The sequence below is a fragment of the Cupressus sempervirens genome, chromosome 10 (assembly GCF_028749045.1).
Source record: "Cupressus sempervirens isolate cs-2001-9-10 chromosome 10, ASM2874904v1, whole genome shotgun sequence".
In the NCBI taxonomy this organism is placed as follows: domain Eukaryota; kingdom Viridiplantae; phylum Streptophyta; class Pinopsida; order Cupressales; family Cupressaceae; genus Cupressus; species Cupressus sempervirens.
Window position 1 is genome coordinate 406,871,426 of NC_143127.1, and position 15,229 is coordinate 406,886,654.

General features: G+C 34.9%; 1 protein-coding gene across 1 annotated transcript in view; it reads left to right on the plus strand.

The window, feature by feature from the left end:
* Positions 1–15,229, plus strand: part of TOZ (Transducin family protein / WD-40 repeat family protein) — a 63,284-nt gene that overhangs the window by 31,497 nt on the left and 16,558 nt on the right. Inside the window, exon 7 of the mRNA XM_089803087.1 lies at positions 3,737–3,855. Coding sequence (XP_089659213.1) covers positions 3,737–3,855 — 119 coding nt within the window. The remainder of the gene's footprint in view (positions 1–3,736; positions 3,856–15,229) is intronic.

The following is a 15,229-nucleotide window of genomic DNA, read 5'->3' on the forward strand; positions in this document are numbered from 1 at the left end:
ATACAGTGAATGTCTTGAGTCAGTTTATGTGTGAACCATGTGAAATACACCTTGTTGTTGCTAAACACATTTTGAGGTACCTATAGGGTACTATTGGATATGGACTCAAATATAAGAATGTTGATCTAGAATTACATGAATACTCAGATTCAGATTGGGCCGGAAGTGTGATTGATTGTAAGAGCACATCTAGTTGTTGTTTTAGTTTGGGATCAGCCATGATCTCTTGGATAAGTAGGAAGCAGTCTTCTGTAGCACAAAGTTCCACTGAAGCCAAATACATTGCAGCCACTGTAGGAGCTAGAGAAACAATATGGCTTTGAAGATTGATTATGGGACTGTTTGGAAAGTCCTTGAAACCTGCTACTATTCATTGTGACAATCAAAGTTGCATCAAGCTCTCAATTAATCTTGTTTTCCATGATCGGTCCAAGCATATAAAAATCCCTTATCACTACTTGAGGGACATGGTTGAAAGGAAAGCAATTCAGTTGGAATATATTTGTACAAATGATCAAACAACAAATATCCTCACCAAGTCTCTCTCTAAAGTTAAGGTGGAGCACCTCAAAACAGAACTTGGTATGGTTGAAATGTAAATTAATTGAGACTACATCTCAAAATTTGTTCTTTTGTACTAATTTTTTTTTAAAGATGTTTAATGTGTAAACTCTTATCATATGTGTGACTTTATGACTTTATGGGTCTCACCTGTGTATATTACTGAAAGGTGATGATCTTTCTGATAATGTACACTTGTATTTAACATTGTAAGGTAACGACTTTACAATGTCTACTATCATGCTGACTTGATAGTTAAATCTCTCAAACTAATTGATTGATATCATGCTGACTTGATATCCACTGCAGATCAATTTGTTCTAAATGAGATAATCAAGGTGGACATTTTGTTATGTATTGTCCGCGGACATGCCATGACATGTTATGGTAGATATCATGTGACATAATGTCAGTGCACATACCATAACTGAGATATACAAGTATCATGCTGACTTGATATTTTGTATACTCCTTGATATCACGTGCTAGGTGATATCTAAATCCTTTTATACCTGGTTGCCTTCCCTAGCTAAGAGGGAGTGTTGAAATTGGTAGCATCGGTCAAGGTGGATGAATATAAGATCTGATGGCTAAGCATGCATAGATGTATACCAGTTCACTTTGTGAACTGGTATACATGCATACATACTAGATTGTATATAGTAAATCCATCATCGAATTCTTTCAACAACGATATGACTGTAAACATTTCCGAGGTACGAAACCCTCTCATCTCTTGATTTCAATCATGCATTACTAATATGCAATACTGTCGATCTGCATTGGTTATCATTAATCATGATTGATATAAATTAATTTGTTTGCCAAACTACTGACTAATCATAAGTTAGATTGAAATATCATGTCTCTTGCTTATCAATGGTCATGACCACCCTGTCAAAGGGCTATATATGTGATATAGTTGCAAGAGAATAGAACCATAGAAAACATAAAATCGTTCTATATCTGCATCGGATATCAGAAACAACAAGAGCTTTAAATCCATAATTAATTCCTCAAGTCTGAATATTGATTTTAGGACTGTGATCGCTTCAACCTGCAAGAAAGGACGATAAAATTAGTATTCTGTAAGTGAAATAATTCCAGTCTTTGATTAAGTTCACCAGTACATTCACAGACTCATTAGCTAGAAAAAAAAAGTAGTGTTAAGAAAATTATAATCTTCCTATACAACAAGGACTTGCTTAAATTAAATTTTCCCATTTTATAAAATATGTTTGACAGAAAGTTTTAAGACCAAATATTAAACCCTAAATTTAGGCATACTTTATAATGTTTCATTTTCCTGTTCAGTCTTTAAAGAAAATCTTAAGCCAAAACAATCATGGGAACATTAAGGTTGTATTCTAAAAAAATTAAACTTGAATGCATATTGCACGGTGGCCAGCCTAATCCTGCATTCATGGCCTCTCACATTACTTTAATGGAAGATAATAGAGAACTCATAGGAGACTCAGAAAAATTGAGGAAAGTGACTGGAGCCATCTTAGACTTTAGTACAGCACACTTGTCCCAATCTTGGAGGCATCACTCACTCTCTCTCTCTCTCTCTCTCTCTCTCTCTGCATGGTACAGTGAAACAAAACCATACTGATCTTGGGGAATAAATTTGGTAAACCGTTGAACCCAAACTCAAGCCGCAACATAGTGATTGACTAATGTCAAAGAAATTGAAGCAGAATTGTGAATGGAAGTTTTAAAAAAAATGAGAGAATTTTCAATTGGGTTGAAGGGTAACCCTTTGATACTACATTGATGCTGTGTGCTATATAACTTTCATATTTCTTTTGATTTTTTTCAAATATCAGTTTCAATTTAATAAACTAGTCTTAGTTTTAACTTTTAAGTTTGTTATAATCTTTTCCTTTTGTTGAACTTGACATCTATTCAAAATTTCAATACTTAGTAATTTTAATTATATGTTCCCTTTTATAAATAATAACATGGAGAAAATTCATCATAACAGTATAAAGTTGAATAATTTTAACATTAAATCTACTAGTATTCTGCTTATAATAAACTTCAAACATTTAATATTGTGTCAAGAAAATTAAAATCTTCCAATACAAATATGTTAGGTAAATTTATTTAATCACAATCATAAACAAATCTTGCCTAATATAAAGAGCTGGGTTGGGTAGCTGATAATGCAATAAATTAAATACTGAAACAAATGTAATGGTTAAATGAATAAAATAATTGAAAATTTAACTCTCAATCCAGAAGACAAAAATTGTCATAGGTGTCACAAACTGATTTGCCATTATACCAGCAAATTGGTATCTGTTAGATGACAACTTCTGAACAATAAAATTCTCTGTAAACTGCAAGGTTAAAAGCTGTGCTATTGATCTGATCCCTGTGTCAGCAGAAGTAAAACCTTGCACATACAGAACCTGATGCGGGGATCTGAACTTCGATTGTGGGAATTTGACTTGATCTAGGAAAATGGTGTTTGAGAGGCACTGTCTGGGAACTTACTAGACAAGGATTTGTTCCTCTTGCATCAAGCCCCTGGACAGGCTGATTGGAATGATAATGAACAAAGATACAAACTGATAATGCAATTACAATGCTTTTATGTGAATGCTTATTGATGATGCTAGATGATTCAAACGAACTAGAGTTAGTCCTTAAATACACCATGGCAGTGTGCGATTTAAAATTTCAATTTAAAAATTATGGATTTTTTAAAGGCAGTTTGGATACAAGCTGGAGAGCTTGTATATTGAATATTCTGACTTAATACCTTATTATCAATTTTTAAATGAAAAAGATTTATTATCACTTCCTTTTGAAGATTTTCATTCCCATGATACTGAATGTAATTTTTAGCTCCTATTAGTGAGTCCTGCTCTTATGATGATTATAAGATACAAAGTGTGAGAGATGTTAAACTTTGATGTATAGAGGAAGGAACCTGAGCTGTGCGCGGTAAGCAAATTGAATCTTCTTTGAGCGTTTGCATCAATTAAAAGCATTCAGATTGAAAATGTTTCAAGTGCTTTAAGAAGTTATAAAAGAATGCAATTTCCTGTATTATCTCTGTTGTTTCCTGTAAAGCATTATATTATTTAATTATTTCTATACTACCGTGGTAGTTTCTCTCTTATTATGCAGTTTCTGCAGATAAATAATAATAAATTTCTTGTAGGTAAGAATCTGGGACACAGAGAGCAGATCGTGCTTATGTGTGGCAACAGGCCACATGGGTGCTGTAGGGGCTGTTGCCTTCTCAAAAAAAGCTAAGAACTTTTTTATCAGTGGAAGCAGGTTAGTAGATGTTTGTGATGACATTACATTGAATGAGCCAGTTGATTTGGAATACTTATATATATGTGAGATGAAGTGGTTTCAACTTTTCACGTCACATCATGTAAAAACTTCTGATAAAAACATGTTTTGAAGTAAGCTGTATGTTTGTATATTTTCAAAGAATTCTGCAGAGTGTAGGCTTGTTAAATATATCGAACAAACTTTCAATGATCTGCACCCATGGACCTTTTGAATCATCGCCTCCTAACCTACTGTATTCTTCAAATTTGCATTGAAAATGCTCAAGGAAAGGTCTCAGATTTTTAACCAAGCATTTTGTCAAGCTGATTTGAGAATAATAAGAAGCCTTGCATGGATAAACAAGCTCACTGAAAATTCCAGCCTTACCCAAATATTATAGTTACCCAAGCAGTTGCCTCTTTAGCTGCATAATGGCAAAATTAAAAGTGGAATTTGCTTAGTGTATGCTAATCTATAAAAGTTAGTAGGATCATAGATGTGGCATATGACATTGCTTTTGTGAGCTTAGCTAGCCAATGGGTTTTGGGCCTAGCTTCTGGCTCTTTAAGGGGTGGTTTTACTTTGCCTGCTTTGTAAGAACAATGTCAGACATTATTGGCATTGATCTGACCTGAATGAGCATGATTGGTTCTGTATTGTTTGATTGCCATCTTTAATAACAGATGAATGTTATACCCCAGGATTGATGTTATCTTTGATTTGCTTGTTCTTAAGCTTCTTGCATGGGGTTCTTTTGAGTTCTTGATTCTTTGTTTGTGAGATTGCACTTGTAAAGTATTAACTCTGCATTACTGTTTTGGTGAAGGCATAGTCGGAGCCTAACTATGGCAGATCTGTTCAAGTCGCTTTGGTTTATGTTGGTGCTGCAAGGGGAAATTCTAACCTACTGACTGATTTATAAAAAGTCAGTAGGCCTATAGATATGGCAAATGACTCAGAACATAGAAGTCTTGTATCCTGTAGTCTGCAAACTCGGACTCAACTCGGACTTGGCAATTGAAACATTTGCAAAAACTTGGAGAGTACTTGGCAAAAGCTTGTCAATTTTTTTAAATACTTAAATTTCTGTTCCTCCTTTTGAAAAATTGTTTAATGATAAACAATATTAATAGAATTAAAATATAAAAGTAAAAATAAATTATAATTTATAAATGACAAGAATAATTTTAAACATAGATAATTTAAATTTAGTTAATTTTAATGAATAGTCAAAAGGTATGAGATGAAAATTGGCGACTTCCTCAAACATAAGATATAGAAGGGAGAAACGAATTTCATTTGAAAGGGTGAGAAGGAAGGAAGAGAAAAGATAAGTTGTGAATTAAAAAATAATTAATATATGAGAAAATAAGGAAGTGACTGTTAATTTTGGAGGATCGCTGCAAATGTAATAGCACTGCCATTATGTTTGGTATGTACTTTCCAAATGGCAGTGTCCTCTTGTATTTTTATGAGGAATAAACCAAGAGGAGACATGTCCCTTCATGGGACATGCCTATTCATTTATATAATTAATATAATGATAATCTTAATTATATCTATATCTATATATATATATGAATCATTATTATATTAATTAATCTCATAGGTTTATCATACTAAAGCTACTAAACATCTACACTCCCTCTTAGCTAGGGAGGATAAACACAAGACATATATTACACCATTAGTAATGTTAGGAATGACACATAAAGGAAATCTTTGATCAAAAGGTTTCCATTATTCTGATATCACATTTGATATCATGAGTACTGGTCTTCCAGAATATTGACACAAGATATTCACCAAGTACTCAAAAGGTTTGGTATCACTTCTGATATCATGAGTATTGGTCTTCCAGGTTACGTGATATTCATCAATTTCTCAATAAGGTTTGATATCACATCTGATATTATGAGTATCGGTCTCTCAGAATACATGATATTCACCAAATACTCTTCCTCTTAACTTTATAGGCTAAATATTTCTATAATTAGTGTTATTCCCAACTAAATGGTGCGACTCATATATTCATTTCCTTGTCACTGACGTATTGCTAGTGATTTCTCTTCCCATATGAGTCGCTTACGTGGCCGCACAAGGATTTGATTGGGTTTGATTGTCACATCAACATGTTATGTTAAATATGACAATCTCAATTTTACATGGTTTGTTTGAATATTCCATTATTATATAGAAGTGTTGTGCCCAAATACACACTGGTGATAATAGTCTAATAAAGCTCGATAAATTAATCACTCAATCCACATTTTGTGGACTCTTAACCGGTTGCACAAATTTATCGATCCTACAAATTGCATCAAAATTATTTCATTCCCTACACATATTTCATTTCTTATGTTGAATGTTGGGCACTAATTGTGCTGCAAAACAATAGGTAATCTTTCTCTGGTTGTTCATCGGCGATGGGGTCGAATCACCTTTTTATTTGTTCCTTCCAATAATCATACTTTGGATCTTTCACATATATCCTTTGTGCTATAATCGCGGATCGATTTTCCTAGGGTGAGAATGTTTTTCAGATAAATGTTGGTGAATGCAAGTCCATACTCTTTTCAACGGTGGGAATGGCATTTGTAGCTACACAGATAAATGTTTTTCTTTTCTTATTGGCTTTTTTGAATCCAAGGTTTCTATACACCATTACGTATCAGCTCCAACTATTACCTTTCTTTCGAAAACATATATGCTTTTGTGGATGTGGATACCTTTCTTCGACATTCCCATTCTTTTGTTTCTCTATTTTCAAATCTATGTGCTTACGAGCCTCATGGGATTTGGCAATGCAATGTCTCAGCTGGGCACTTGGTCAAACATGTCGCATACATGTTGTTGTCCATAGCTTCAAGTTTTGCATGCACATCTATTAGATTGCTTCAAGCCAACTCTTGTTGACTGCATTTGATCAAAGTTTCTAAGGCCTTGTCAGAATCATTATTCTACTGTCACTTTGCAAACATGACAAAAACCTTCACATTGACATGTTCTAATACGAATCGGCAATACATTTCAAATGTGCTATGAGTCTTGTAGAAGACATTGTCTTTTGATGTGTATATTGTGCATAGTATGGCCATTTCTCAAATAGTTGGTGTGTAGCTACTGCTGCTAGAATATCATCTATCATTTTCAATCAATTCATTTGTTGCGCATTATGAAACTATCATGTACCAACGCTGTGGTTCTCAGCTTCATACTAGCAGTTATTTCAACCTTTTAACAATATATTGTATTGAGCACTTGTCAATGGTTTGTTTATTATTTTGTCGTGACCTCTGATATGTAAGGCTATTTGTATTGCTTTCCTCTGTTTTTTATTGTTAGCACTCATACCCGCCACTCTCTCTCCTGTTAGGGTTCCTTCGATTCGGTTTGCTTGTGTTTTGTCCTGTCAAATACAACTCACTCCATTCATATGGTTTTGATTGGGCTTGAACCTAAATTTTTGCTCTCCATTCTTAGTTTCTCATCTTGCATTTGCAGTCTTGGCTCTGATACCATGTTAATTTTGGAGGATCGCTGCAAATGTAATAACACTGCCATTATGTTTGGTATGTACTTTCCAAATGTCAGTGTCCTCTTGTATTTGTATGAGGAATAAACCAAGAGGAGACATGTCCCTTCATGGGACCATGGGACATGTCTATGTATTAATATAATTAATATAATGATAATCTTAAATATAGTTGTATATATATATGAATGAATCATATTTATAATAATTAATCTCACAGGTTTATCCTACTAAAGCTACCAAACATCTACAGACTCATTCAAAATGCAAAACTAAAAGTCATGAAGAGTTGCGATTATGAAAGACTATGACTATCTCAAATGGTAGAAATGATGAAGGATTGGTGACTTGTTTGAAAGGTTGTGATTGTGAAAGGTTGTGACTTTTGCAAAGAGCATACATGATGAAGAGTTGTGACTTCTCCCTCACATCGAAAGATATAAAGGGGAGAAGGTTTCATTTGAGGAGGATCCAAGGGAGATCAATTTGGAGGAATAATAAATTATTCTTAAAGGCGACAATGAGAAGTGGTGAGTCTATTATTATGAAAGGTGGTGATCCTTTTACCAATAAAGTATAAAGGGGAAACTGTTCCTAGCATTTGAGGGACTTAACTATCATCACTCACCAATACATTGAATCAACACTCCCATCACCCATCACTATATGAATACCCATTTATTCAATTTTCATTTACTAATATATCAAATAATCAAGTTAGAGGAAATTATTGAATCATACATAAAACATCAATTGGGAATCAAGTAAGCAGATACATCAATCAAGGAAAATAAGATATAAGGACTCAAATTGAGTCATGCGGTCTTATGCATTATATAGTAATGTAGCTAAGTTGTTCAGGTTCAATTCGAAGTTTGAGAACCGGTTCGCAAGTTCGTCAAAATTTTGGAAAGGGGTTTGGGTTCGTTAGTACGAAAACATGTAAAAATAATAAATATATATAATATATATACATATTTACGAAGCATGAGTTAAAATTAGAATGTAGCATAGTAACATAAACACATTTAAACAACAAAAACACCATAAATAGTTTCTGCAAATGTAATTATATTGCCATTGTTATAGATATGTTCCAAATGCAAATTTGAGGACTCATAAATATGAGAGGAGACATGTCTCTTCAGTCTCATGAAGAGACACCTCTCTATAGTTAATCATCATTAGTTAGTATATTAATAATATAAATCATCATATGTATAATCTATAAATTATTATATATATATATAATATAATATATGTAATATATATTATATATATAATAATATATATAAAAGAATATTTATCTAATGACGATTTACCATCAATAATGAATCTCATGATCATACCAATTTGACAGTAACTACAAACTTAACACTCCCTCTTAGTTAGGAAGGATTGATATAGAACATATTATGTTCTTGAGTATATGAAGAGCTATCATCTCAGTATGATATTTCCTAGAATGGCATTTTAAGGATATCAACATAAATCCATCAACACACACACACACACATATGGAATTGGCTTCGATTCACAATGAGGATAAATTTCTCAACACTTCTTTAGCAAAGAGGGAATTGAAACGATTTCTATAACTTTAATATGAATTTAAACATCACCTTAAGTGTGGTCTATAATGAATTTATGTTATGGTGTCCGGCAAGATCCGGCCCAAAGAACCATAACAATTTAATTTCACGGTGTCCGGCAAAATCCGGCCCAAAGAACCATGCTAACACTTGTTCCAACACATTTTGGTGTTAGGAGATAGGTCTACTATCGATAAGATTGTCACCTCTCAATAGTTACCTTATGTTCATTATCATAACTTCCGGTACTTCGGGACAACAACTTAATGTAGTTTGTTATTTTAATAGGTCCAACTATTGATAAGATTGTCACCTTTCAATAGCTCCCCTCTAAATATATACCTTAATGAAAAATCATCACCTTTCATGACATAATGACAACATCATGTAGTGCCTCACATGATATCCGCCATGAACCAAGTTAGAGGGTGGACCCACCATAGCTACTCCTAGAGGGTGGAACAAGGGTTTTCACCTCAGACTTCTCTCTCATAGAGAAAAGCGCATTACAAAGAATTTCTCTTAGAACAGGTCCAACTATTGATAAGATCGTCACCTTTCAGTAGCTCCCCTCTAGATATATACATCAATGAAAAATCATCACCTTTCATGACATAATCACAACAACATCATGTAGTGACTCACATGATATCCATCATGAACCAAGTCAGAGGGTGGACCCACCATAGTTGCGACTAGAAGGTGGAACAAGGGTTTTCACCTTAGACTTCTCTCTCATAGAGGAGAGCGCCTTAGAAAGAATTTCTCTAAGAACTCCTCCTCATAGAGAAAATATCATCCACAAAGGATCGCATCTCAAAATTTCTCCCTTTGAATATCGATCTTGGGAAGTAAGGTCCTCTAGTTACTTCCTCAGAAACTCTCTTCACCCAAGGATGCTTGTCGAACTCATTTTGAACCTGATATCCATTTTCTGATTTTCTGGTGATAAGTCATCACTTCCTCATGATATACATAGGAGTAGGGCCATTAACATCATGCTTTCTAGACTCCCTCTAAGTATCAATCTTTTAAGCTCTTGTGTTGCCTTAGAAGAAGTGTCATACTCTCTCTTAATGTAAAATGATCTCATAATTTCAATCATCAAGATATTTGCTTCAAGAGCCTCACTTCATCCGTATTGATCATCAGGGTCTTTGGAGCTACTATCATTAGATTGAGTCTGCACAATATTTTGTAGTATGTGTAAAGTACCAACCCTCTTTTCCTGTAAGAACATCCTCAAACATAAAGAAAAGGATCAAGGCAAATAACCCTTATAATATGCATAGAATTACAAATAAGAGAGAGACTATAGTGAGTGGATAAATGTAAAAGTAAGAAAAATTATCTGCACATTAAAGTCCATAGATATTTGAGAATGGAACATCTCCTTTCAAGTGGGAATGAAATATTGGTTATGATTCATCCCCCGACAATGTAAAATTTCCACTCTTATATTTTAATTACAATCAACTTCAATAAGACAATCATGCATGAGAGATATCAACCTCAAATAATGTTATCTGAGGAGAGCTTACATTTATACCATGTCCACCACCCAACAAAGCTTTTACTTTTATGCCAATATCATATCTTTGTACCAATTGTATAGATTTTCTCCTCTTGTGAATTCACACAGTTTGATGCCAATATAATCAAACTCTACTTTAGACTACTATTGTATCTTGTAATATAAGTTGCACATTTCTCAGAAATACTGCATTGCTCTGCTTTAGCTATAATTATCTTAGCAATAAGCTCCACCAAGTATGCCAACAACTGACATGCAATGAAAATTAGAACCTATATTAGCTTAGCTCAATATATGAAAACCCTCAATATTTATCAATCAAGGCAGATAGGGTTGTGCTTTTAGTATTGTCAACTTGGGCTATCTCCTTTTCCAACTTTCCATTGTAGTCATGCGTCATCCCTTTGAATTCATATACCTTTTGAGTCCTTGTTTGAATCCAGCACAAGACACTTATTTTTCCATAACCATCTCCAATAGAATCTATGACGATCATAAGAAATGGAAGTTCCTCATTCATATAAATGAAAAATGGCTCCCAAATCTTCAACATCAGTTTTAATGCCTCACAACAATACAGTGAGGGGTAAAAGCTATAGTTGTAGTCCATACAAAAGATGCAACAAAAAGAAATGTGTTATGTATCCTTTTGCATAGCAGAAAACATTCTTCCATTGAGTGTTTTAAAAAATGGCTTCTCTCATGTGATCAAATCATTGTCATTGAATCTTTCCCTAATCGTTGCATCGGACAGTGTGAACCACCGCGAGCCAATTATATATGATTGTAGTGATATTCATTCTAAGACGAAGGTTAGGCTCTAAATAACTTGATGTCCAGGCTATGTAGTCACTTAAAATACTCAATTTTCTACAAGATCTTGTATATCTTTATACTAAGAATCTCAGCCAATATTTCTATCATTGAGTATGATTTCAAGTAGTAGGCGAGGCATAATACACTGGAATTTATCTAGTTATTTATGTATGGAATTAGAGTCTACTATAGTTGCTTCCTCTGATGATCATCACATGATACAGTGATAGTCAACAACTAACTCTTTCTGAAATTTTGATGTCTACCAGTAGTCACAACACTAATGATCATGATACAACAATAGGTGATTTGATTATTAACGGCTTGTTAGATGATTCATATCAATGATTGAGGTGGATATCTTTTCCTTGTATCATTTACATAGTCTTATCTTTTCCTTGTATCGTTTACATAGTCTTCTTGAATGATTAATGTCATCACATTAAAATATCGGCTTGCATGCTTTACTACGATATAGATGCGAGGTATTGTTAGAATTGGACTCTTCCCGTAATAAGCTCTTAAACATTATATAGTACGTGATGTTCTTGTTTGAACTTGCTAACCCCCAAAACATGATAGTAGTGGTGAAATATTATCAATTCCATGTGCATAGAAAATACTATTTCCTATCTCATAGGATGATGGTTAGGCCAAAAAACGAGTTGCTGAATTTGGATTTGTGTCTAGTCTAATGCGATACAAGAGCCGTGAACTAAATTGTTAATTTCCAATGATTTTGTTTTGCAATCTTAACTGGTTGTCAGAAAATACTTCATTCATCAATTGTACTAGGTCTCTGCCATCGGTTGGGATTTCATGGTTAGCATCTTTCTTTGAGTTGCTAGTTATATGAGTGTCGTTACTTTTGACCGCCACATAGTTATTTGACTCTCAGTGATTCTATACCCTCATAAAGTTCGATGTGTCCCCGTCAGTATATTGTAGCAATAAAAAATGTGTTAACGAAACTTTGCCTCCGGATCCACTTACGAAAGGATGATACTCGTTATTATGGTGTATGAATTCTTTATTTGTAGAATTGATGATTCTACACATGCGACGCATATTGTCTCTGTGATTCATTGTACACAACCCCAATGCGACAGTGATATGGGAGATTGGAAAGCCTTCGAAAGGTTGTCTTATCATCTTCCTTGTTGTGTGTTTAATATCATAAGGATGATTGATTGATTAATGTTGATGCTAAATAAGTTGATGCCAAATAAGAAGCGTTTTGCTTGATTTTGAGTGCCTCTTCCGTCCTTCTTTAGACTAACTAATTCTTGAGATTTGAACTCTGGCTGCAATTCATCTCTCTGGCAATAATTTAGTATAGAAGATTTATGTTTAGAATTTCCTGTTTCATAACCTCATTAAAACCTATGTGGGGGAATTATCGGGCCTTCAACATGTGACTTTAAATAGGCTATTTTGATGCCCAGGCTCCTCCATTGTATTGGTAAATAGGGCTTCTGTTGCATTCTTATATTTATTTTATCCGCACATCTTCCCTTGTCTTTCCATTACCTTGCTTCCTATCTGTAACTCCTACGTTTTGAATGGAATGAATTGTTCGATGACTTCATCCTCTATATTGGTGATTGGTCAATCTTCCCATTGAATTTATAGAGTTGTTGTCTCCACATTTATGATATGGTGCTACCTGTGTATGGCTCGACATATCCTTCCTTTCCTCTTCGTACATGGATTTTTTTCCTTATCTTCGATCAGGCAAGATATTTTATAATTGTCTTATTTTCTTGATTGAACTTTCTACCATACCTTACATTCTTGCATTTACAACTAGCTTTGATACCATGTTAAGTAACATGGATAATTTCTGCAAATGTAATTATATTGCCATTGTTATAGATATGTTCCAAATATAGATTTGAGGACTCATAAATATGAGAGGAGACATGTCTCATGAAGAGACATGTCTCTATAGTTAATCATTTGTAGGGTTGAATGAATGAATGAAGGATTTTAATAATGTCCACGAGGCCAAAGCAGCCCATGGGACCCGCCTACTAACAACTAGCCTAATACAACTGTAACGCTTTGACTAATTCTTTTCTTCGGTGCATTTTGATGATAAGTTTGCCGTCTTATTCAACTATTTTTCTTCGAAGAGGTGGGTCATATTGCTGTTGTTGTACACCGGGCATTCCATGACAAAGTGATGTTTTGTTTCAATGGCTCCTGTGTCACAAAATAGGCAGATCCTATTTCTCCATTCCTCTTTTGGCACTCTCCATCTACCTGTCTCACATCTCAATTGGTGAGAACTAGTTTTGAGCTGGGCTATACGTATTTTGGTCTTCCACTCAATTGCCGCACCTAAATACGCTTTTTCCTCCTGGCATGTGTTGGGGTTAAATTCCTTAATATAGTGATATCTTTCCCTCCCCTTGCCTTGTCCACATGATGCTACAAAATCTTTCACGAGCAAACTTCTTAATTTCTTCAGTACCATCCAGGCAGCTATGGATGTTGACGTTCCACTTTTGCATCCATTTGTTGTTTTGCTTCATCCATGTGTTTTTTTTCCTTTCGAGCTTTTCTTCAGTGACTAGCTTAGGCCAACAATGATTTCCCATGCCCTAGGTTTTCTTTAAGTAACATATCAGCCGGACCATTGCAATGACTTCTAAGGTAAGTAACATATCAGCCAGATCATTGCAACAACTTCTAAGGTAAGTAACATATCAGCCGGACCATTGCAACGACTTCTAAGGGAAAGGCACCCACTTCAGCTGATAAGATCTCATAAGGCACCGTGGTTTTGATTTTAAGGCTGCTGATGATAGGGTGTTTTTGTATTCTTACTACCTGTTTCCATTTTTGATCTGACAAGCTGTTGCCCCAAATTTTAAACTCATACAAAATCACAGGTGTGACAAGCAGCCCAAATAACATTTTCTTTGTCTTCTAATCCCAGAGTTCAGCATTCCTACACTTGTTCTGTAAAGAATACAACGCCTTCCAGCCCCCTTGAATTCTTTTAGATCTGCACGTTTCCCAGCGGAGTTTGTTCTAGAAGTCTATTTCCAAGTACTTGTATTCGCTCACAATCTCTAGGGGGTTACCCTCAAAGAGAAAAGTGTCTGGGGGTCTCTTGTTTCTCTTCAGTGAGAAGATCATAACTTTGGTTTTGCTGGTTTTAACTTCCATACCCACCTCCTGGCAAAAGCTTTCCAATGCCTTCAAGTGCTCTCTCAAACCATTTGTTGTCTTGGCGCTAATGATGAGATCATCTGTATATAACAATAGTTTTATCACATAACTAGCTAGTTGAACCCCCTCGCCACTGACTCTATTTAACCATGCTTCCAACTTGTCAATGTAAAGCCCAAACAAGATTAGAGATAGCAGACACCCTTGTTTGACCCCCCCATGTCATTGCCAACGCATTCCGATAACCCATCTGTAGTTCTGATTTTGGCCTTAACCTATTCATATAGTCTGTGTACTGCTGTCCTTAGCACCATAGTGATTCCCAGCTCTTCCATTCGTTTCCAAAGTTTGTTACGAGGTACTGTGTTAAAGGCTTTTTTGAAGTGCACAAAACAACAAAAAGCCTCAACCCCTACAGTGTCCCATATTTTCTCAACTAGGTATTTAAGAGTCACCCTGTGATTGATAGTGGAGTGTTTCAGTCTAAAGCTTGCTTGTCCCTTTGCTCTTTTCTCCTTTGTTTCAGCCCATTTATTGATTTTTCGTTCTACCATGCTTCCAAGTAGCTTGCTGAGAAGGGGGTTGATCATGATGGTCCGATAGTTAGAGGGGTTGTTTGTCTCCGCTCTTGAAAATTGGAACCACCACACTAGTTGTCCAATTTTTAGGGAAACCTTCCTCATTGGCACTGTTAAAGATATCATTGATATGAGG